The sequence below is a fragment of the Lutjanus erythropterus genome, chromosome 23 (assembly GCF_056507025.1).
Source record: "Lutjanus erythropterus isolate fLutEry1 chromosome 23, fLutEry1.hap2, whole genome shotgun sequence".
Lineage (NCBI taxonomy): Eukaryota > Metazoa > Chordata > Actinopteri > Lutjaniformes > Lutjanidae > Lutjanus > Lutjanus erythropterus.
Window position 1 is genome coordinate 27556804 of NC_139339.1, and position 25456 is coordinate 27582259.

Sequence of the window (25456 nt, forward strand, 5' to 3'; positions counted from 1 at the left end):
GTGCTGTTTGGTGTGAGGAGCTATTGTGTACCTGACAATTCAGTAGTCAGGCTCACTTTTTCCACTTCATTTTTAATATGGCATGCTCGAAATATTCTCCCCCTGATCTGCACTTCTTTTCATAATAGTTGTTGTTGTGTTTGGAGCCACGACGATGGTAGATTTGTGAGAATCCATCTTGCCAGTCTTCAAGTTATCCATGTGTGTCTGCACCGAAAGCAAATATATAGCTAGCCCATGTTAGATAAACAGAAGGTTCATGCAGTCACCTGCCAAGTGTGTGTGTGTTTTTTTAAAGTGCCTGCCTTTTTCCAAAGAGTTTCTAGGGACAAATTTGCAGATGGTTACGTGTAAAAAAAAAAAAAAATCACAACAACAAGAGAAAAAATGTGGTTCCCACAGTTCCCCGCCTGTCTGTACTGGCTTCAGAGAGATGGAAGTGATAATACTGAGAGAGAATCCTGCAGAATGTTGGAACGTTTCTTTCAGTTTTAATTTTGCAGACTGGAGCCAGACATCTAACTACATGTGTTATTTCCTTCATCTTCTGCTTTAGAGTGGTTATACAGCTGCTGCTCAACCCAGATACTGACCCAACTTCCCTTTTGTAACTCCCTCTCTCTCTCTCTCTCTCTCTCTCTGTGTGTGTGTGTGTGTGTGTGTGTGTGTGTGTGCAAGGTGATACTGCACACAGACTGAGGGCTTTGTGAGAGAGAGACAGTGAGCAGAGCTGTGCAGTGAGAGTGAGAGTGAGGGAGTGAGACTCCTGCTGCAGCAGAGAAACCAGGGGAGGACTGCTGCATTTGTGGACCAGCTAACTTTTGAACTGTTGAACTTCCAGATCTTTGAGGACTCAGAGGACAGAGAAAGAGAGGCAAAACAGGATACGGAGGAGAGAGGGACACGAGAGGGAAGTGGCAGAAAGCAAACAGAGCCAGAGGAAATATTGCGAGCCTCAGCTGTGAGCACACTTCTGCAGCACGGTGAGTGTTTCTCACTAGTTTCTTACAGCCCAGGGAGTTCAGATGCAAGTAAGCATGACCGCACTGAAGTAACTCCACTCAGTGTTACCAGGCTGACACAGACTGCTGACTGTTTGCTCTCACCGTCGGGGGCTGTTCCTTTTCTGGCACTGAAAAACACAGGTTGCATCACTGTGTCGTCTGTGTTACTGCTTGTGACTCCAAATGCTCAACTTGGGCTTTTTTTCCAACTTTCTTCAAGCACATTTGACTCCAAAACGAGTAAAAATCAGTCTGTGACTTTTGATTTTAACCAAAGGCTCTAATAAATATAAACAGATACCCAAAATTGCATGTAGGCATTAATATTTTAATCTGGAACATGTTTGTTTTTTCTTGTTTTTCACTATTTGTTCTTTATGTTTAATGTTTTTATTGGTAATGCTTCAATTTCCAGGTTCAATAATTTCATGGTAAATAGGTGGTGATATATTTGAAATTCTTACAGATTTCCTCCTAATTACCCCAAATTTCATAATTATGTGATAATTACAAAACAAAATTTTCAAGTAGTGGGTGGTAATTACAAGCAAAAGAACAAACTAAACAACTAAAAACATGGTGGAAATGATGTCTTTCCAGTCAACTTGGCATGTCGGGGCTTTAGGAGGCTTGGATTACACCAGACGAGCAGTATGGAGCCATTTTATGTATTTTTTTTCCTTGTTATTTTTACAGTTGAAAACTGGGCACCATTCACTACAATAGTTCAGGAGATTCTGCAACACTGTTTTCCTTTTCGATTTTGGGTGAATTATCCCTTTAATACATTTTCATATAAAATTTCATCAGGCTTGTACAACATTGTAAATACTGAATGACAAAAAACAACATGAGATTTCATGATTTTTTTCTACTCAATGGAAAATTTGAACAGTAACCTCAAATGTCAGTTGTGTACATAAACACTAAAGAAAATATGTTTTTAATGACAGATATTCAATTCTAACCTATGAATAATATGTCTACTGTTAAAGTAATGTTTGCACATTAAAATCATATTAATAACTATCACAGAGCAGTAATAATGACACCTTGTGTTGTTCAGGACACAGTGTTAATGGTAAATGTTAATAATTTACCATTTAACAATAATCTGCTGTTTGCATTAGCTCCATTAGCAGCTCATTAGCATTAGGCTCCAGGTTGAAAAATACTGAAGTTACCTTTTTTTTAATGTAAAATTGCCTCTACTGTAACACAAGGTCTTCACCACAGCACCTAAAACTGTTGCAGAGCTCATTTAAATGTAATAAATGGCAGCTGGCAAGATCTGCTATGTTAGCTTTGAGTCCTAGTATCTCATATTCATGAATTCAACAGTAACATGAAATTCATTTTAATAAGCTGTCTGGTGAGGATATACTATGACTGCTCCAGAGTTAAAAGGGTAACCTGGTGTTGGTGGCCCAGCAAGTCAGCCATGTGCTCGCTTGCTCGCTTATGTTTCCACAGGAAGTAGATTTGTTTGGATTTGGAAAAAATAAAAAAGTTAACAATGGGTTTCAGCATTAGAGGAAGGACACAGAAGTATGGGACACAAACTTTTAGATAAAAAAAAAAATCATATAAACGATCAGTAAACAAAAGAAATAGTTTTAGCATGGTGTAAAGTCATATTTATATGAAAGAATTTTATTTGAAATAATGTCAGAATGTTTTATTAACTTATTTCGTGTATCTGAACATTGAGACCGCAGTTTTAAGACATGAACAAAAGCATTTGGACCCATAAAATGCTTCAGTGTTATTAAATCAGATTATTTAGTCATTTTTGTCAATATGTTTAATATCACCATTCATATATTCATCAAGCATCACATGAGAAAATTTTAAATAAATCCAAAATTTCACTGCTGGGACTTAAAAGCATTGTTCAACATTTGTTTTAACTTAAAATGTTCATGTCCAGGCAGCTTTAAAATGTTCAGTTAACTGAAAAACTTAATATTTCAAGTCAAGTAAACTTGGTAGTGATTCAGTTGTTCTTGAGAAAACAAAGGTATTAAGTTGAACCAACAACTCTTCAGTCAGACTGACAAACATTACAAACAAATTTGATTTCCTTTACATTTTCTCAGAAACGTCGAACTATACCAGGGCCGTATTTAACTTTTTGGAGGCCCTGTGCAAAATGTTTCTTGGGGGTGCCCCTTATTAATTTTATGTTGCAAATTTTAATTTTTAAACTATATTTAAAGTCAAAAGTGGTCCATGGCCATGCATTTAACATTTAATACACGGAGTCTAGATCTTTGAAAAATATTCCTTTTCTCTCAAATTCAAATCACAAATTTCAAACTGATCCCAGCAATTTAAACCTATAGAAAATTATAAGAAATGTGAATCACTGAGGCTCCACGACATCAAGAAAATCATAAAAACGTACTGCAGGTTGTGGCCATGTAAATTAGCTTGTTTTGCTTTTATTTCTACGATTTATTAGCCTTTCAACTAATCTGCTGTGTATAAATGTAACACTGTTTTTTGTGAGTTGCTAAAAGAGAACTACAGCTTCATGGTGTTATACAACCCTGTGTTGTTTAATGATGAATATATCTACGGTGTACCTTGTTCCTTCATCGCATGTTTGGTAGGGAAATTGCACCATATTAGTAGAATATCAGCTGAGGTGAGTTCTGCATTATTAGCCAATTATGTGGTTCTGTCTTGGGTGTGGTGTCTAAATCTAGCGTGAAAACCATAATTGTTTTAGTGTATATCATCCTCATATGATGCATATTCCTCCATCTGTAAATACAGTTTAATTTCCACAAACAGAGCCAACACAGAAATCCTGAGGACAGGAAGTGCTACTGTGTTTCAGTAGAGGAGTACTAGTCCAGGACTGGGACCAGTACTAGTCTCAGGGATTGTAATGGCTTGTCTGCTGTTTTCACTGGATTTAAAAGAGAACTTTTGCCCTGTGACCCCTAATATACAAGATGGATTACATGTAATAGGATTACATAATCTGGATACAAAAAAAAGGAAACTGTATTCCATTACAGTCACAGATGAAAGAAGACATAATCAGATTACAGCTACATTTAGTAAAATGGAGATTATTAGTATGGTTAAAGTTTTAATGTAAAGAATGATATCCTACCATGCACAGTGAACACACAGCTGCCAATTCATCATCATGGCCTCTAGTGAAAAAATGCTTCACTGGATGGAAATTTCACTTTTTTTTTCATAAAAGACTTCTAATTTATTATTAATCAGCAATTACCTCAATCTGCATCTGTTGTGATAGGTCATTTTCTAAGAAAAAGAAGTCAAAATTCTCTGATTTCAGCTTCTTAAACTGTCATCTTGGACTTTGATGAACATTTTTCACCATTTTCTGACATTTTATGAATCAAACAACTAATTGATTAATTGTGAAAATAATCAACTGATTAATCAATGATGAAAATAATGGTTACTTGCAGCCCTAACAACACTGTATTAGGCTTAACAGTTTCACTATATTTTATATTGAGGTAATCCAAAAAGAACCAAGTTACATGACTATTGTCATACTTGGATTATGTTACTGACTACATTTATTAACAGGTAATTGGAAACTGTATGGCGTGACCGTTTGAACATCTCGGTCCGATCCCATTCCCAGCTCATCACATGGTGATGATTTGTCTCTCAGTGACTCATACAGATGAAAGAGATGCAGCAGGTTTTTTCGAGTGACTTCAGTGTAAACCCATCAGCAGCTGTACGAGACATCCTGGGCTGACGTACTATAAAGAGTGAGAAAGTCAATACATGGAGGAGGTGAAGGTGGATGGATGGCTCAAATAAACACAGGAGCTCCACCCAGGAGAGCAGGGTTCATGAAACCAAAACGTTTTGTCATGTGGCTTATGTTTTGTGAGTCGCTTCAGTGATGTCACATGACATACGTAATGTCAACCCCAAAAATGGTCATATCTTTAACTTAAAAGTATTTTTGTCCCTAACCTACCAAAACTGCAAGCATTTTACAACATTAACCACCTGCTCTGGCCACACTTTTGTATTGGATGAGTTGGGATGAAAACTGGTTGAATATATTGAAGGAAATATTAAATATATTGAATGACAGTGGGACTATATGGAATGAAACTTGAGAATATTGTAAAAAGTCTGAAATCATCAAGATACTGACGCCATCTTGCATTTTCAGTGTGTGATATTATTCTGTACAGATGTAGCTGCCAGAGTGAGTCAACATGAGATGGTATCAGCTCTGCTTGATAATGAGGAGATCATTTACACCCTGGTGAATGCATGTACTGCACAATATAATACTGGTGGTAAACATATAAACATCTAACAATGAAATGGGATGAACATTTCATTGGATGATTCTTGTTACCAAACAGTTCTCAGTATTATCAAGGTTTTGTTAAATTCTGTTGAAAATGTAAAAAAAAAAAATACTGATACACACACTGAAATCATTTCACCACCTTTTATTTTGAAAATCTTGAAAAGCCCTGAAATCATAATCATAATCATCAGGACTTTTATTGCATTTTTTTTTCATTATGAAACTGGTAATTGTTTCATCTCTATTAACTACCATTAAACTGATGAAGAAATGTATTCACTGTCATTTGGATGATGACTGACTGATGCTAAATTTTACACGTCAACAAAGTATTGAAATGTTTCAGCTGGAGCCACTTTGTGAAGCCAGGAGTCTAGATGACAGGTTATTGATTCTGAAGATTTCACTCGAACAGATACACATTTCTATAAATACATTATTTCTTTCCATATATTCTGATTTTCATTCTACGTGTTCAAAGTTTCATTCAATATATTCCGACTTTCATTCAAGTTTTATTCCATATATTTCAAATAAATTCCTAAGTGGCTTTTAAAGCAAGTCTGGAATTAAACTTGCAGTGTCTAACTGATACACAGCTGTGATTGGCTGATTATATGCAGATGACAAATGTGTGTGACACCCTTTATTGATCTGTGTATTAGCTCAAAGTAACAAACATTACATTACACAAACACTATCAAAGGAAATGTGATCATTTTTATTCATTTTGGCCATCAGTGGTCATTTTGACCACAAGGAAATTGCCACTGTTTGCGCAGTTGGACGGGCGTCTTGGTTGCTTAGAACTATTATTGTCTTTGTCAGTGAGACTTCATAAGTGGTCTCAAGTTCCATTAAGTTGCTCACATTAAAATACAAATAATTAGATTAGATGATCCAAAGCTGTAGAATAACTGAAGAATTTGAGGAACATAAAGTAGGGGAGACTGGGGATGGTTGTAACACCACTGCAACTTGCAGAATTTTGTTTTTTGCTCTCATATTTTGACACAAATACCCCTACTTACTACAAATAGCAGTATTTCCAAGTCTTTTCCTGTAGGATATGATTACTTTTTTGTGATGATTCTAGAAGAAATTTGTCATTTTTCATGTTAAAATAACATGTTTATAATTTTATAGAATACATTTATTTGTTTCTTGCTCTGAGTAATACTAGATCAAGCTAAAATTTGAATGGGATCATTGTGGTTTCACTCTTTAGGAAAATACTGCTGTGACTATATGCAATAATTATTTATTAACCATTTTTGCTAAATATAATTTAAACTATTACAGAGCTTGTAACCCAAAGGTCAGAGGTTCTGTAAGAGGGTTAGGGGTAACACCTTTAGTGTTACAGCATGTTATGTCTCATGATGCTAGCAGCAGCTCTCAGTCACATCCTGCTGCAGGTTTGTGGGCTGCTCTATCACACCACTTATCTGTTGTTTCATCAGCTCATTTGCATCAGTGTGGTTACTATTGAAATGATATTCAAATGATTTTCAGGAAAAAAACACCCACATTGGCGTGTCAGTGGCCTCACAGAATGCGTGACAACGACCCTTTACTCATTTTGTGATGAAGAGTTTGATTCATATGAAATGCTGAACAATGTCATAGCTTCAATTATAACAAGAACAGGTTGATGAAACATTTCCTGTGGTCTCTCTAAGAAATACCAGCAGGATCATGTTATCTAACTGCTGACATGTTGATTTGTTGGTTTGTTTCAGAAAACATCTCAGTGTCAACCCGCTCATAAAATTAACCCAGAGTTAGAACACAGAGTCAACTATGAGTTTAGTTATTTAATAAAAACAAGTTGTCAAAATGTCAATTGAACGTTGACAAGACTGGTTACTTAAAATCCATTTTCTAATTCTACAGAATAAAATATGGAAGTATGCAGTTATCCAGACTGGCCATTCCTCAAAAGTAGAGCTTTATTTAAGGACGATGCAGTCTCCTTTTGCTCTGCTCCAACTGTGGAGACTGATTGATTGATTGATTGATTGATTGATTGATTGATTGATTGATTGATTCTTTTTATTTTTGTGTCATCCACAAACAGTGCCCAACCCTCATGAGTTTATAAGACATCAAATACAGTTGCAGTGCACAAACATTTTCCTTCCGTTACAAAATTACAGTCCATTTCATCACATAAACAGAATATTCTGCCTTCTCTACCGGGCCTGAGAAATAAAATCTGCTACAGAAAAGGTCCCCTTACTAAAGCACAACTCAAGTTTCACATACTCATCCAACCAAAAAACATTTAGTGACATTATAGTGAAAAGTACACCCCTTAAGTCCTCATAGGCAGGACAACAAAACACAAAGTGAACCTCATTCTCAGTTTCACTGAGCTCACACAACAAACAGTCTGTCCTCCTCTGGAGTGGCATTAAACCTACCGGTCTCTAGAAGGAGCTTTATGGATTATCTTGTGCACTAAACTGACACCTGAGTACAATGTGTTTTTAAGGCAGTCTTGTTTGCCTGAGACCAACATGATATGTAGTCATGAAAATAAGAAAAAAAAGCATTCTTCAAAGCTTCAGCTGTAAATGAGTTCCTAATACTGTATGTCTAAAGTTAGCTTTGTTATAATACATGTCATATCTTTTTAATATGCCTTTTGAATGTAATAGTGGAATCTAGAATAACATCTAAGTCTTTAAACTCATCAGCTTGTTTTATGATTTGACCATCTGCATAAATATATAGAAAAACTAGTTAATAAGCATATTCATATTTTTTTATGGAGTGGGAGAAAGGCACGTTTTAGCCTTGCAACTTTGCAGACACCTAAAGATAAAGGAGGGTTCAATTTGCCTAATCTCCAGCTTTACCATGGGGCTTTTATACTGAATAGATTTATAGCAACAGTAAGGTCTCCTTATCCCAAACTATCATGGGCTAATATCTGGCAGCATTTTATGCTACCTGTTCAATTGAAAGATACTATATATTAGAAAGCATGGAATGGATGAGCCTCACCCCTGTCTGGGCTTCTTATACAACATCTGGTTGTCGATCCATAAATTATCTAAAGAACTAGTGTCACGGTCTCCATGGATACCCTCCATAACTGTAGGCAAGAAGCCAGTCCAATGGAAGGAGTTTCACAGAAGTGGCATTTCCAGAGTGACTGATCTTTATACAGATGTTGGATTTAAATCTTATACTGAACTGAGCACAGCAACCTCTCCTGTTCTATTACCCTGGTGGAAAGACTTCCAATTAAGAAGTGCAGTGGAAACCTTTGGGAATAATGGTAAAGACCCTGGCATCATACTGGGACAAATGTTTATTGGAAGGAGAGCAATCTAAAATAAACTCATCTGGGATCTATGAAGAACTTATTAGCGAAATAACATCAGATTTTCAGGCCATCAAGAGGCCTGTGAAATTACTGAGGAAGAGTGGGATGAAGTTTGGAGTAGGGCCCTCACTGTCTCAAAGGATGGGTCACTGAAGTTGATGCAACTGAAAACGGTGCATCGGTACCACTGGACCCCTAGCAAGCTACACAGAGTTGGCCTTAGACCAACAGGTACTTGTTGGAAATGCTTAGCTGAGGTAGGGACCTACCTGCACATGGTTTGGGACTGTGCTACAATTAAAAGCTTCCGGGTTGAGGTTTGTCAAAGGGTTAGCGATATAGCAAGAACACAAATGCTACTGCAAATTGCTAAAAAATTACTGTACATTAAAAGGAAGGAGGTCTGTTGTCCTACTATTTAGGACTGATATAATGCTCTTGCTAAAATAGCTAAACTGGAAAGAGTCATATACAGCAATATAGACTCTGTGAGTAAATACGACAAAATCTGGGGCCCTTTTTTATCTTTTATGTTCTGACCAGATAACAACTTCGATCTGCTTGTTCATACGTTCCATGTGATATGTTATAAATAAGCATGAATTTACTGTAAATTGTAAAATATATGCTTTCTGACACTGTGGACCGTTGTCTGTTTGCTATAGGTTATATGTCTTTGAAATGCAGTCAGTGGTGTAAACTCATGACTGACTCTTGGTAATTATTGTCTTTTTGTTGTTGTTGTTTTCTTTTTTTATTGTCAGTATGGAATTTGTCTCAGTGACTATTTGTTTTTTGTATGACTATTCACATGTTTTGTTTGTGGGGGCGGGCTTGGTATGTGGGTTTATGAATTTGAGCTTGGGGATGCGGGGTTTATCAGGCAGGTGTCTACATGAGTTGTGGTATTTTCTTGGTCACCTGTTCTGTCTTTCAGAGGCCACAGTGGTTTTGAAGGAGAAGTGAAAATATTGGTAGAATATCTAAAGAATCCATCAGTAATAACCACGTGTTTCAGGAGGGTCAATTACGACTAATGTTAGGCTACATTTTGGTAAGGTAAGAACTGATGTAACTATTTTCAAAGGTCTTTGACCTCTCATGTCAAGTTGTCTGAATGAAAATGGGTTCTACATTTACCAAGAATCTCCCTTTTACAAAAATGGCCACTCTATAAAATGACGTTTTGGACAAAAACCACATAGTGGCACCACAAAAAAATTACGCTTAGGGCACATAAATGCAACAAAATGCTACCTATGACAGCCTCAGGCTGCTGTGGCCTTCAAGTACCCACATGTTGGCCATAGAACCCTTGGCAATCACCATCTCATGTGTGTTCATGTCCATAGATGGAAGTCTACACTGTAACAGTCGCAACTGGTACATCAGAGTATTCAGGCACCAACAACTATATCTATGTGACCCTGGTGGGGGAGAAAGGAGAGAGTGAACGCACCCTGCTGGACAACCCTGGACTGGACTTCTGTCGAGGAGCAGTAAGTGTGTGGAATGGTGTTGTGATTACTGTTAAATACAGTGATGTCCTTTTAAACAAACAAACTCGATCAGTGGAGACTGAGGACAGTCCTCTATTTTCTGTTGTTAAAACATGGCGGAAACAATTTCACAGTTAAACAAAAAAAAAACTCCACTGCCAACAACCCAAAGCAGAAATGTGCCGTACTGTTCACAATATATCAATACAGTTTTTGATATGATGAAAAAACACAGATAATGATAATCATGACAATGGCAATACTTTTTGACATGATGATGTTAAACTTTTATGCACAACAACAACAATAGTGTGGTTAAACATAAAAGCAAAAGGGAGCAATACAACAAACTTTTTCACAACCTCAACCAGAAGCTTGAGGGTTGTTGTAAAACCACTTGGTTGCTTGGAATGTTAACAGTGTTTAAACTGTGAAGTTTGGACTTATCGTCCTGTGTAATTTTTCCTTATTAAGTTTATACAGTTATGACACCATCACACTGTTCTGTGCATCTTAAAGCATACCGACACTATAGTACACAAAAACACTTGATTCAAAACTTTGAAAATCTGTGCTGGTTACTCCTGGTGGCATTGCAGTAGGTGCTTCACCATCTGTTGCGCGGTGGAGATCTACACTCCACTGAGTGACCTATTCAGGTTTAGTTTTACATTCATACATGCAGTTTTATTTGACACAGATGTTCCCTTTCCAGTTCCCGTTCCAGTTAGAGATGCTATTATGGTTTGTTCCATCTACCTCAGAGTTCGGACATCGGACCTGGGAATGACGTCACACCCAAGTTTACCACATTTCAGTACAAGAAGTCAGAAAACATTTTGATATTGATAACAACGCATTCTGCAGTATTTTGTGCATATAAACATTATAGCAATGTGTCCAAAGACAGTAGTCTGTAGTTGGGTGGAGTAGCCATATTGGATTTTGAGGTTGGGGTTCCTCCATCTTCAGGAGGCATTCCAGTTGAAATTTCCAACTGGGAAGTTGGAATTTCTAAGTCCCAGTTTAGATCAAATTCAATTAATTTTTTTCTTTCTCTTTCTCCCTCCCTCCATCTGCATCAGGTGGATCAGTACAAGGTGACCAGCCCTTCACCCTTAGGCTCCGTGCTACTGGTCAGACTGGAGAAACAGAGGTACTGGATAGAAGACAACTGGTTCTGTCGCTATGTCACAGTGGAGCCTCCAGGCGAAGAGAAAGTGCTCACGTTCCCTTGTTACCGCTGGCTTGTAGGAGACATTAAGCTGGAGATCAGAGAAGGAACAGGTAGAAAAAATTCTATGGCCCCTATGGACTTCTAAGGGTAAACAATAAAGGTACTGTCATGGTGCCTTTGAGCAAAATAACCAACTCCAAACTGATCCAGTGGAGCTGGCCTAACCTGAGCAGCAGCTTTATCTATGGAAAACAGTTTCATTTACATTTAAATTTCTCTTGAAAGCCAAGCATTGTGTTCTATGTTTGTGCTGGCACAAAGCTACTGACATTCACATCCTTGTGCATGTGTGGACTGATCAGTCTTTCAAATATTTTACACTGTTGTTGGATAGTGAGCTGATACTCAGAAACTTCATCACCATTGCTGTTAACGTGATCTGTATCTGTATATGACAAACCACATCTCAAGAAAATTCATATGACAAGTTGACAGGTACTTTAACTCCACCTCTTCCTGTTTTCTCAAGATACACTTTAACCCTAACCCTAGGAAAAACTGTAAACTGCTGAACAAACGAAAACTAAATGTGCCCCTCAGAGTTCCATGTTGGGACCTGTTTTGTTTTCTATTTTGCAAATGACTTCGGTAAAGGCATTCAAGCTGAAATACACCTATATACTGATGACAGTCTCATTTATATGTGTGATTCTTTTCTAGTCCAAGCAGTGCCAGAGCTTCAGACTACATTTCAGTCATTACAAACCGCTCTTCTGTGTTTAGAATTAATTTCAAATAATCAGAAAACAAATATCTTTGTCTTCTCAAAAGCATTTTAACAGTTGCTTGATGATTTTTAGCATTTTCAAGTCTTATTTCAATGCCAAGAAAAATGTGTGGAAGCTACGTTTCTGTCAGTGATTGATCATGACGTATGCATGCACCTCCTCCATTTTACAGAACCTTGATTCAGTGTACCTTGCCTTTCTACTAGGGCTGTCATGATATCAGATTTTCACTACATGATTATTATTGCCAAAAGAATTGATAATAACAGTGGCATTGCGATATCTGTAGAAAATTTGAAAAGAGAATGGAAAGAAACGGAAATTATTTATGAGAAGACAATATGTTTAAGAGGTGCTGGATTATTTACATTACATTATTAACAGGATATCAATATTTAATTTTTGAAATATCTTGATTATTGTTAACTATAATTAATAACTTTTTATTACAAATGCAAAGTGCATTCTTTATGATTTGGTGAGTTGGACATCATTGCACTTTGCTGTCTCTCTCTTCCACCTGCCTCTGTAGCGAAGACACAGAGGGACGACGACTCCTCACCCCTGCTGCTGGCACACAGGAAGACAGAGCTGCAGGAGAGACAGAACACTTACAGGTCCGACAGACACGACAACACAAAGACACAGGTTCAGTGTGCAGAGTATTTAAGATTTATACGTGTTAATATTTGTATCAAGCTGTGTGTCACTGTCTCTCAGATGGGTAACGTGGGCTCCAGGTGTTCCCAGATGTATCGACGCTAAAACAGAAGCAGATTTACCCCAAGACGTCCGCTTTGACAACGAGAAGAGGAGCGACTTTGAACATTCCTTACAATATGCGTAGGTTGTGCACAAACATAAGCTGTTTCCACCTAAAGTACCTGGAACTTTGAGTCTCAGGAGTATGGAGTCAGATCAGTCTCATAATGAATAAATGCACACAGAATGATTCACAAATGTATTTTGGGATTCATATGTAAATGACTCTCTCCATGAAAGTTTTTATGTGGGAGTAGGACGGGGCAGTAATGAAAATCCACTCTCATGTCAACCTCTAATCTGTAGTGCAGATTTTTAAAAACGGTACTGCAGGTACTCAACCAATCAGAAATGTTCTGAGCTGCAAGCCCCACCCCCCACTTTCCCTACTTTTGGGAAATACTGGCTAAGCAGAAACTTTTTGGGATAAATTAACATCCTCAGAACTTAATTTAGACCCAGGTCCCTGTGGTGGAAATGCAGGGACCAGTTCCACCAAAGGTTCCTAGTCCCTGAGGAAAGCTCCTATGGTGAAAACATGACTACACACTCCTGTATACACCTGTATGCCAACAACATGATGAACATTAAGAACATATATACCCGTCCTTCTCATCAGCCTGCTGGAGTTGTCTCTGAAGAAGCTTGCCATCAGGTTTGGGAGGTCCTGGAGTGATCTGGACGATTTCAAACGGATCTTCTGGAAATTGCGAAGCCCTATAGCTGGTGTGTAAATACACGCACACACACACTCACACACTCACACACGCACACCTTACAAAATCTGATTGGGAAATTAAATCTAAAGGCTTGGTGGTTTCCTGTAACTCATTGACATTTCTAGTAAACATGAGAAGAAGTAGAAGAACAAGAAGAACATGCTGCATCTTCAGTAAACACTAATACAGAGTATTTTTTTATGCAAACATATAATAAGAGTTAGTCATTGTGACATGTATGAGACACATTATTTTTTGATCTTGTTTGAATTGTGCCATGAATTAATTAAATGATGTTTGTAAACTTAAAAGATCATTTTGCAAGTCAAGACATTCCCAGTTTGTCATAAAACTGTTGAAGTATGAGACTGTAAAGAAATGTAGAACGTATATATTTATATAAATATAGAACGTTAGCTGCTGAAACTGCGATGCCTGTCAGTTTTTGTACTGGGATGTAGTCCCACTACCAACACTTTTGGTGTTGATAATGTGTTGTCCAAGATAAGAGATGCAGTTCATTGAGCTGTTTCATGTAAAACTATTACAACTACGACAAACCTCTGACAGAGACTTTCTTGACTTGTGAAATTATGATTTAAATTGGCAAACATCATGTAATTTGTGGCACAGTTTGAACGTGATATAACATTCATGCTAAAAGACTGAAGCTAAAGCTAACTTACATCTCAGCAAACATTGGTCAGATGGTGAAATACAGCAGGTATATCTACATGATAGATGACAGAAATACACTCATTAATGTGGGAAAAAGAAGCTCAGGGACTCGATTAGCGCAGCGGACCTTGAGACGGATCATTCAACCAGACCAGCCAGACCAGCCAGACCACAATCGCCACAGGAAAAGAGCCAGGATAAGTGCTAAGCTAACCTGGGTTAGACCGAAGAGAGTGAGCCTGAGAGAAGTGCATCACTGTTGGCCCACTTCAAACCCCCTATATAACTAACACAAATGCAGTGATATATAACAAGTTTGTCTGGACTTGAAGTTACTTCAGCTGGTAAGCTAGTATTAGTTAGCTGGACATGCTAATGTTCATAGCTTCTGTTTGAGCAGATGAAATCAGTCCCCACACATGTCCTCTTGTGTTTCACATCTTTGAGAGACAACAAAAGACACCACCGTGTAGACTCATGAAAAACAGAGTATCACTCTTCTCACAGCCTGCTGCACACTGTGATTGGACAGTTGCTCTTTGAAGGTGGGGCTTAGCAAAGGGTCAGTTGTGTGTTTGTGTATATACGATGGAGAAAAATGTAAACTGATGTTCTGACAGATTAAAGCTGTGTACAGTGTTGGTGGAAAGATTTCAAGGTTTTGAGTGTAGTGTTTCAGTTTGCAAGTGTTGAGCTATACTGTCAGAAAATGTGTTTAAACGATTGAGAAAAAACTGTAAAGCTGTGTGTGAGTTTTGATGTGATTACATAATCTTTCAAATGATGTGATGGCATATGGTTTTGGTTTGCGATTGGCTCTCAAGTCCTCATTCCTCACGCTGCTGCTTGCGTCACTTTTTGGGTGAATAAAGAACAAGTGCAAGACTATGAATATCTGCACTCTTATCCTCACTTTAGCCTTTAGAAGTGCCTTTATTTGAAGAATACTGAGGTCTACATACTTTATGTAAAGCCCAAGGCTAGCTAGCCAAGCAACACTTGTGTGATAACCGTAGGCCTCTCAATTTCACTGAAAATTTGGATAAAACTGGGAGGAGATTAAACTTTTTTTGCCCTACTTCTGAGCCAGTCTCTGTTACACAGTGTTTTCCCAGAGAGAGAAAGTCTATCACCACTCTTTGTAAAGCTGTAATTTAAGTCAGAGACACAAAACGTGATATCAAAGCTGCATGGGAGGTGTTGTTGTTCAGTGCTAACAAAATACTTATGATATTTGTTATTCAGACCCAGTGTGCATGTGTGTTTGTCTCAGAGTACTGTATGGAGCACTGGAAGGAAGACTGGTTTTTTGGCTACCAGTGTATGAATGGCTCAAACCCGAGGATGATCCAGAGGTGCAAGAAGCTGCCAGAGAACTTCCCCGTGTGTGCAGACATGGTGCAGAGCTCCATGGCTCCCAGGACCAACCTGGACAAGGAACTCAAGGTGGACATATGCTCCAAATCTGTCTGTGTACAGTCTATCCAGACTTTAATGTGATACCATAAAAAAAAGTTTAATTCATGTCTCATTCATCTCATCCTCTTTGCTCCGTCCATGTCCACGCTCTTCTGTCCAGGCAGGGAATATTTACCTGTTAGACTACGCCATCATGGACGGGATCCCCGCCAACTCCATCAGGGGTAAACCTCAGTACATCGCTGCTCCACTCTGTCTCCTGTACCAACACCCAGATGTTGGACTCATTCCTATCGCTATACAGGTACATCAACCACACCCATCATGTCCATAGATCTGTACTGTCCTGTACTAAATACTGACTGAACACCACCTGTCACAGTGCTGAAAATATGAAATGATACCACTGAATGTAAACCTGAGAAAAGTATACAAAAATCTGACAATACTGAATGTAAAGCTGATTAATATTTATAGAATCTCGGAAATTAAAAGAAAACCTGAAAACATTTTATAAGAATTGGAGAAAACTGAATTTAACCCTGAGAAAACATCTACAAAAAAAAATTAATTAATTAATTAAGAAATACTTAAAGGAAACTGAAGAAAACAACTGAAACTTCTATAGAAATCTGAGATACTGAAGGTGATCTTAAAAGATATTTTAAAAATATAAAATGCATTTGTGAGAAATATTATTTTGAAATATATTAATAAGGACATGATAACATTGAATGTTGAATGTAATGATTTAAAATATTCTTAAAATATGCAAATACAGACAGTAAATCTGCTACTACTACTGCTATATTTTATAAAAATCACAAAATACAGAATGATTTTTAGAAATATTCAAGGTAAATCTGATATATGTACATATTTTTTAAGAGGAGAATACCATATTAAATAATATATTTAAAAAATATTTAAAAACAGTGAAATGTTGATTTTTTTAATATGAATCTGACTGAATGTATACCGAAGAAATATTTATAAAATATAAGAAAATCTAATAATCAGACAATATTGAATCTAACGGCAAGAAAGCTTGATAAGTCTCAGTTTAATACGAAGAAAATCTTTTTTTAAAAAGTGTGACTTATAGCTGCAGCTCATGTGGTCTGGGAGGTTCTAGGTTTCTGCAGTGGAACAGGACTGCCTGTAACAATGTCCTCTCCTCGTCCTCAGCTCGAGCAGACTCCAAGCCGGGACACGCCCATCTTCCTGCCCAAAGACCCGCCCCTGGCCTGGCTGTTGGCTAAGATGTGGGTGCGTCACGCTGAGTTCCAGGTGTTCCAGCTGCTGTCTCACCTGCTCAGGACTCACCTTGTCATAGAGGTGTTCTGTGTGGCCACTCTGAGGCAGCTGCCCGCTGTGCACCCTGTATATAAGGTAACAAACATCCACGCAAGGCATATTATTGAAACATCTCACTGGCAGGGAGTTATGCTGAAAAAATGTTCGATTTTAAGACCCTGCTTCCTAAATGTCTCCTCAAATAGCTCCTGGAGAGAGGATAGGGCAACATTCCAATTATTTTTCCAGCCTTCCTGATCAAGTTTTGAAGTTGTGATCTGAGTTTGATGGTCAGGTTACCAAACCATTTCGTGATGCCAGAATGAACAATGAATTCAGCAGCTGCTCTATAAAACAACACAATATTCTTATCAACTCCAAGGACCCTGAACCTTCGCACAAAACAAAGGTGTTTTTTTTTCTTAATGTTTAAAATCAGGTTATGCACCACTGTTTATAAAAAAGAGAGTTTAGCAGATGTTGATGAGTTGGTGCTTTCTCACAAATATATACATTTTACAACAAGCCTTTATTAGACACAGGCCTTTATACAGGATTTGTTTCTGTGCGTTTTTCTTGCTTGATAGGTGTTCCTCATGGGCCTGCTGTCCAATAACACAGTAATTTATAACACTCAACAGTTTCTTTTTCAGAACCCTGAACAGTTTGGATATGGACAGTAGGCTGGATGCTCTCAGATGATGCACAGAATAGCATATATTTAGTCTTCAGCCAGTGACGTAGAAAACAGTGTCATCTGCATAAAAATGTATATGACACTTTGAAGTGGCAGAGATGACATTGTTTATATAAATGAGTGAATAAAAGGGGACCAAGCCTGGATCCTTGTGGCACACCTATATTAATGTTAAGGGGATTTACCTTGGAACTGAGTTTTACCTGAGGGTTTGGCAAGTTGTAGATAACACATTGATGTTGTACCCTGAACAGTGTTCTATCTGTTCCTGCTGCAGCTCCTGGCCCCTCATCTCCGCTACACTCTAGAGATCAACTGTAGGGGGCGCACTCAGCTCATCTCTGCTAATGGCATCTTCAAACGGGTGCGTCACTCTGACTGATTGTTTTTTTTTTTAATGTTTGAACTTATTTGATGTAGGTTTAACTTATTTGATGTGAGGTTATTTGATGCGTCACCAGGCCTTCCACCCATCGCAGCCACATTACTCATCTTTGATGTCTTTTTTATCTGCAGGATGAAAAACAAACTCAGTTGCTCTGTCAAACAATCTGATGCTGACCGACTGGTGGTGCTTATGACAGTCTTGTGTGTGTAGGTTGTGTCTACAGGCGGTGATGGTCTGTTGATTCTGGCTCAGAGGGAGTACAAGGTGCTGACCTACCGCTCCCTCCAGCCCCCAAATGACTTCACTGATAGAGGAGTTTCCCAGCTCCCAAAGTATTTCTACAGAGAACACAGCCTGATGCTGTGGGAGGCCATAAACAGGTACACAACACACACCAACACACACACCCTGCTCATACCAGCTGCTGGCAGGACATCACTGCTGGCTCTGGTTTATTCTGACAGAGACATCAGGGAGAGTTGAACAGCAGTTAGTGTGTAACAAGTATTATCATTAAAGTATCATTTAACTGTAAGTTTGCTGAAAGTTTAATTACCCTGCATAGTTTATTACAGGATAAGTGATAAAAAAAAACTTTAATTTGATAGGATACCAATACTTTTTGTGACATTACCAATTCTGATCATTTCTTAAAGTCAAACTGAAATGAGAAATGCCCTTTTAACCCTTGTAGATCATGTCCAGTGCATTTTTTTTGCACCTATTTAACAATATAAGCCAAAAAGATACAAAAAATCAAATTCAAATCAAATGCCTGTCAACGTTATCCTGCCTGCCTATCCTGTTTCACTCAGAGCTATGTCATCGTACAGAAACTAGATAGTACTTGAAAGGCTTTTTCATCTGGATTTAAAATGGGTATGTGATCTTTCAAAATAATGGTCATTTTTCAAAAAAAAATTTTTTAAAAATCACATGATACACATGATACGCAATTAAATAAAAATGTGTTCTTTTAAAATAACAGTGTTGTTTTTTTGTTTGTTTGTTTTTTTAAATTGATAAAATAGTGATAAAATAAATACTGTATCACCTTTCAGGACTTTGTTATGTATATAATATACATAGACAAATAAGTCTGTTAATTCATCATATAAAATTAAACAAAATATTGTTTATGGTCCTCTATATGTATATGTGTTTAGGGTAACCAGTCATCATTAGCCATATCATGTTGTGTGTCCCAAGATTTCTACTTCAGCTCTGCAGGTAAATAATCAAGAAAAAGTCACCACACTACTCTTTATATAAATGGTGAATAAAAGAGGACCAAGAATGGACCCTTTTGGGAGACCTAATGTTAAGAGGACTTGACTTGGTACCAAGTTCTACATGAGAGTTTGAGAAGTTGTAGATAAACACAGTGCTGTTGTACCTTGAACAGTGTTGTGTTGCTGCTGCAGCTCCTGGTCCCTAAGACAGCCTGGAACCTTTCACTGGGGAAGCTTTGAAAATCCCATGCTGTAGTATATATATGCAAATAAATATCCAAATAGTTTAAAACCACCAGAAGGAAGAGAAATATCACTAAGGTCCACATGTATTAGTGTCAGGCTTTGAATTACACCGTGACTCTATGAAAGCATGTTATGTGCTTGTGTGCACAGGGAAGTACACAGCAGCAGCACGGTCAATTTCAGGGTTACTGCAAAAAACATTTTACAACTGCAGACAGTTAATACTGTCAGTAACATTTCATAGATGCTAGATAACAAGAATATAAGGCTACTGTTTCAAAATCAAAGAATGCATTTATTAATGAAGATCACCTGAGCTTTGTGAATGTAAACTAATGTGAAGAGTTCTTGAATCAGGATGATCTTTCTTGCCATTTCACTTCAGTCTGTGGAAAAATATACTTTCTATTTCTATTTCTATTTACAAGCATGTCTATCGATTGTCTCCGCTCTGTGTCAGAATCATGGACAGCACCACGGCCTCTGTGGTACACACAAACCATTGTGTTAATTAGTGAAAATAAATGTTCAGAAATTATAATGTTATGAGTGAATAAACACATAACATTGGCATATTTTGACTATTATTATTTATTTCATGAACCTCATGTTTTAGAGCTTCCGTCAACTGTCTCAAAGCAGGATTTCAGGGGAGCTCATGTTCCCTTCTCAGGGGAGCTGAGCTCTCCTTAGCTCCCCCGTAATTCAAACCACGATTAGTCACCCTAAGTGTGTCTCTCCCCTCAGTTTTGTCTCAGGTATGATGAGCCTGTACTACCAGTCAGACGAGGATGTGCAGAAGGACCCGGAGCTCCAGGCCTGGATCAGAGACATCGCAATGGAGGGCTTCACAGACATCCCCAACTTTGGTCTGTTCTTCATGTCCATATTCATATCACGTTACCTCACATCTTCACATCTTTTTTTCTTGCATTCTCTCTTTTCTGACTTTTTTTTTAGCCTTTATTTTACAGTTAAATATTCATGACAACATTTCAACATTGGATTGTGAGTCTTGTACCAGTACCAGCACTAGTTTAAACCCAGGGTCGCAAAGGGTTAATCAATCCTTGGTAACATCAATGATCAATTAATTGATTAATTGTTATTTAAAATTATTGTTATCTTAAAAACATGTTTCTGCATTTGTGTAGAAAATATTGACCCGATGTTCATTACAAGGGACATGTTATAAAACATAAGCAAAGAAAATCTGGGAGAAAAAAATCTCAATATTCAATATAATATTCAATATGAAAACATTTCTCAGGAGGATATAAAGTGCTGTCAGAGGCAGGAGAAGTGATGTTTTCATGCATCTAATACTTTTTTTAAAAACTTCATATTTAAGTTTTTCTTTTTCTTTTTGCATAACAAAACGTTCCCTGACATAGGACCTCATACAGATTATTAAAAAGAAAGGGTTAACATTAATAAAAGGAAACTTTCTGAGGGCTGCTGTCAATCCAATTATCTGTGCTGTCACTACCAAGTAACAGCAGACACAGTGTGTAGAAGGGAACCCCAGATCCACTAGATCTCGTGAGAGTGAACATTTTGACCGAAAACATGAAAAACCTTGCAACAGTCTTGCAAATTCTGGGTTGCCTTACAGATGAATCCGGCGACTGCTTTGTGTGTTCCGCCCTCTTACGGCACAGGTTTTTCCCAACTTCCTAGACACTGTTTTCAAAAGTACCGTTACGTAAAAAGTAAGTGCCGGAGTAGAAAACTGCAAACTTCTTATGACAGCTCGCTTTACATTCACGCTCATACTGTAGGGAGACGCTACTGCAGCAATGGCGACTTGTTATCTTCTGCTACTTCACCGGACACGTCTATAGACAGCATACTTAAAAATATAACTAGATAAAATCATCAACATGATTTAAATAAATTAAATCAAATTATTAAATAAATAATTTTTTCAGTGTTTTTTCATCATAATATAATCTATTACAACAACCCTTTCCACCTGATTAAACATCCACATACGATGTACGATACGATCAGTTATAATTGGTGGTTTTGCATCTTTCCAGTCCACCATTATCATTTTCTTGGCATCCTCAGTATATACCTGTATATATCTGATCTGTGCTGTATCTCTCTTTACCTATAACCCAAAATAAACATATCAGAAAGACACCAGATTCTATAATTGTGTCATGTATCTAATAGTTGATGGTGGCTGTATGTTATGTTCAGGTCTGGCCAGTAAGCTGAGCAGCAGAGAGGAGCTGTGCACCCTGCTGTCAGTGTCCATTTTCACCAGTACAACCCAACATGCTGCTACTAACAATGGACAGGTGCTCACACACACACACACACACACACACACTGAGTTGTTGCCAAAGATGCTGTCAGCTGTGAGATGCCTCTGTGAGGAACACTGCCCCCTGGCTGCCACACTGTTCAGACCTCCTACTCATCTTCCCTGTCTTGTTGGTGTTTTTTCCAGTTTGACTGGTGTGCTTGGGTCCCAAACACCCCCTGCACCATGAGACACCCCCCACCGACAGACAAAGATGCTGTCACCATGGAGATGATCATGGCCACCCTCCCCGATGTCAGCCAGTCGTGTGTGCAGATGGCCATCACGTGGCACCTGGGCCGAGCGCAGCCAGATGCAGTGAGTCCACCTCTGTCTGCTGCTTCATGTTCCCACTAATGAGACATTCAGGGCTTTTATGTTTATGTTTGCTCTCTGTATAGAAAAAAATACTAAATACTCATCACCACGAGCAAGGTCACTGTTTATACTCTGGATAATAGACAGTTTCTATTTTCACTGGGAATATTTCTTCAGTATTGAGTTATAGCAGTGGTGTCTGCATGAGATCAATAAGAAAATAAAATGAATAAAATACAGATATAAATAAGAAGCATATTGAGGTTGTTCAAACGTACAAGTGACAATGTCAGCATATTGAAAAGAAAATATGAGATGAATGGGAGAGAGCGTGAATTGTGGCAGATTAACTCAGTCGCCCTGAAGCAAACATGAGGTGAAAAACCTCAATTTAAAGGTCCAGTGTGTCAGATCTGTTGCCAGAATATGGCAGTATGTTTTCTTTTTATAATTACATGAAAATAAGATTTCTTTCTAAAACCGTCGTGTCTCTACGGACAAAGCAAACAAGGTACAAGTTTTGTGGCCCCCAGTTGTTCTCCTACACTCTTGGAAGGGGAGGGTGAGGCGAGGTGTTTGCATTTTGCAAGCTAAGTGTGAGATGCCTCTAAATTCTACACATTGGTCCTTTAAGGGGGAAAAAAATTGCATTTTGAGAATAAAGTCAAACTGCTGGGAAAAAATGTCTGGAATAAAGTTGAATTGATCACGCTGAAATATTATTTTTACTTTTTTTTGACATTTTGACTTTATTTTGTCTTTGTTGTTGACGTTTCAATTTTCTTCTCAACATTTCAACTTTATGTCTTTATTTCTATTCCTGACATGTTAACTTTATTCTTGACATTTCCACTTTATTTCAACACTTCAACTTCATTGTCAACATTTTGACTTTATTTTTTGACTTTTTCACTTTATTTTTGACATCTCGACCTTATTCTCGACATTTTGACTTTATTACTTTATTTCATGTTGACTTTACACCCAGAATTTTGCCTATTTTTGACATTTTGACTTTGTGTAACATTTCAACTTCATTCTCAACATTTTGACTTTATTTTCACTTTCTTCTCATCATTTCTGCTTTATTTCAACATTTCCAATTTAGACTCAACATTTCAACTTTGCTCCCATAATTTTGACGTAATTCTTGACATTTTGACTTTATTTCATCTTTATTCTTGACCTTTCAATTATATTCCCAAAATTTTGACTTTATTCTCAACATTTCAACTTTAGTTTCACTTTAGTTTTGTCATTTCCACTTCATTCTTAGTGTTTTGTTTTTCTTTTAATCAGTGATCACATGACATCAGCCACATTAGTTCAGCATCCTCCTGTTCTCTTTTCCTTAGATCCCATTGGGCCAATACACACAGGACCACTTCACTGAGGGGCGGGCCCAGGAGGTGATTGACAGCTTCAGAGAAGAGCTGAAAAAGATTGAGGGCCACATCCTCAATCAGAATGAAGGACTGGAGCTTCAGTACCTTTTCCTCCTGCCCAGCCGCATAGAAAACAGCATCACCATATAGAGACAGACTACAGACTACATACAGGAGTCACCCTGTGTGACACCTGACAGCTCCCAGAGGTGCTGTCATGTAATAAAATGATCTCTTATGTTATTAAATGTTGAAAAAAAGAACACAAGAGAATCCAAGTAAGGCAAAATACTTTATTTGTGTGAAAAATCTTCTGCAAGTCATCGATTAGACAATTGATGATTTGTGTGACACGTCTTCATTGAACAGGCAGTAAATGGAGTGTCCACCAGAGGTTCTTTATGTATTCACATATTTATGTTTTAGCATCAAAATGTTATTTTTTCATGTCCTATTTAAAGAAACATAGGCCACGATAGTATGATGTAGATTTCTGCTATGTACAAACCATCCCTGGCTGAGAGACGGGACGGGGCATCAGCGCTTTATCCTTCATCACCACTTTTTGCTAAAAGTAAAAATTCCATTTGTATAACTTGAAAAAAACGCATTTGGAGTCACCCCTTAGTGCTAGCAAGACAGCAGCATCTTTACAGAATTAAAAGCCAAACTGAAGCATGAGATGCTGTAGGCACAGAATTGGAAGGGGTCAAAGGTCATGGACCACTACCTATTTAGCCAATATTTTATCTGTGGTTGAGCCGCTGTTGATTGGAAGAAAATGTCGTTTTGATTTTTGTAATCAATTAATTGTTTCAGTCATTTTTTAAAATAAAAATGTCAAACAGAATTTGCTGCTTTTCTTTGTCATTGATGACAGTAAATGAAGAGTCTTTGTGTTTGGACTGTTTGCTGGACAAAATATGACATTTGAAGACAACTGAACTGAATTTTTTGACGATTTTTGGACATTTTATAGACTAAACAATTCTGGAAACAATCAGTAGATCAATCAATAGTGAAAATACTTGTCAGTTGCAGTGCTAATATAATTATGGAATGTTCATTTTAGTGATGACAGCCACAGATCTTGATGTGTGAATGAACTGTGGATAAGCTGCTCTTCTGCATGTTTGAAATTTAAGGACAGATCAACACACCAACTAAAAATTAATAAAGCTAACTCAGTTATCTGCAGTTTTTCACTTTGAAATGGTTTCTCTTGAACCCACTGATGCAAAACAAGGAAATGAGGCTTGGGCCTGATATTTCAAAACTTTGATTCCAGATTTTTTTGGCTATCCCAGATAAAACTGTTCTTGTAGTTTTTCTTCTACTTTGTCAAAGAATTTTCAGAAGGATGCCACAGGATCAGGACTGCACAATCTACATTTGCAGTCTTTGGATCAGCCTCCATCTGTTGGTCAGAGAAACATTTCATTAACAGATGAGAAAATACTGGGAAGTACAAATCAGTTTGTATACTATTATTATCATTATATATTTTATATTTATTTGTTAAATGTCTTTCTGGATTTATTAAAAGTTTTGGCAGATTACTGTTGGTCTAAAGACCCTCAGTAAAAGAACTGTTCTCAAACCTTTTTATTTTTTTTAACATACACTGAAAATATTAGTTTATTGATTAATAATTTGATTTAGACTGGGCATTGTTTTGCATGATGTGTGTTACTTTAACATGCAAGCACTGAATAAAAGAATAATTTAACACACCCCCTGAGCCCTACATGTCTCTACATCCACCTTGAATCCATGATGAATCCACCTCTCCAGTAGGATCAGCATCAAAACGCTCCTAATTTCCACTTAAGAGTTTTGAAATGCCCAAAATAACATTTGAACA

At 37.6% G+C, this 25456-nt stretch overlaps 1 protein-coding gene across 1 annotated transcript; it reads left to right on the forward strand.

Moving 5' to 3' along the window:
- The first annotated feature begins 712 nt into the window (after window positions 1–712).
- alox12 (arachidonate 12-lipoxygenase) lies at window positions 713–24250 on the forward strand. The gene is made up of 15 exons (XM_084712529.1): window positions 713–983; window positions 10027–10173; window positions 11259–11460; window positions 12671–12755; window positions 12859–12981; window positions 13520–13626; window positions 15571–15743; window positions 15877–16020; window positions 16905–17108; window positions 17987–18073; window positions 18308–18477; window positions 20323–20444; window positions 21784–21884; window positions 22037–22207; window positions 23563–24250. Exons 2-15 carry the CDS (start codon window positions 10027–10029, stop codon window positions 23740–23742), a joined length of 2016 nt encoding a protein of 671 aa, XP_084568655.1. The 5' UTR covers window positions 713–983; the 3' UTR covers window positions 23743–24250.
- The last annotated feature ends 1206 nt before the right edge of the window (window positions 24251–25456 follow it).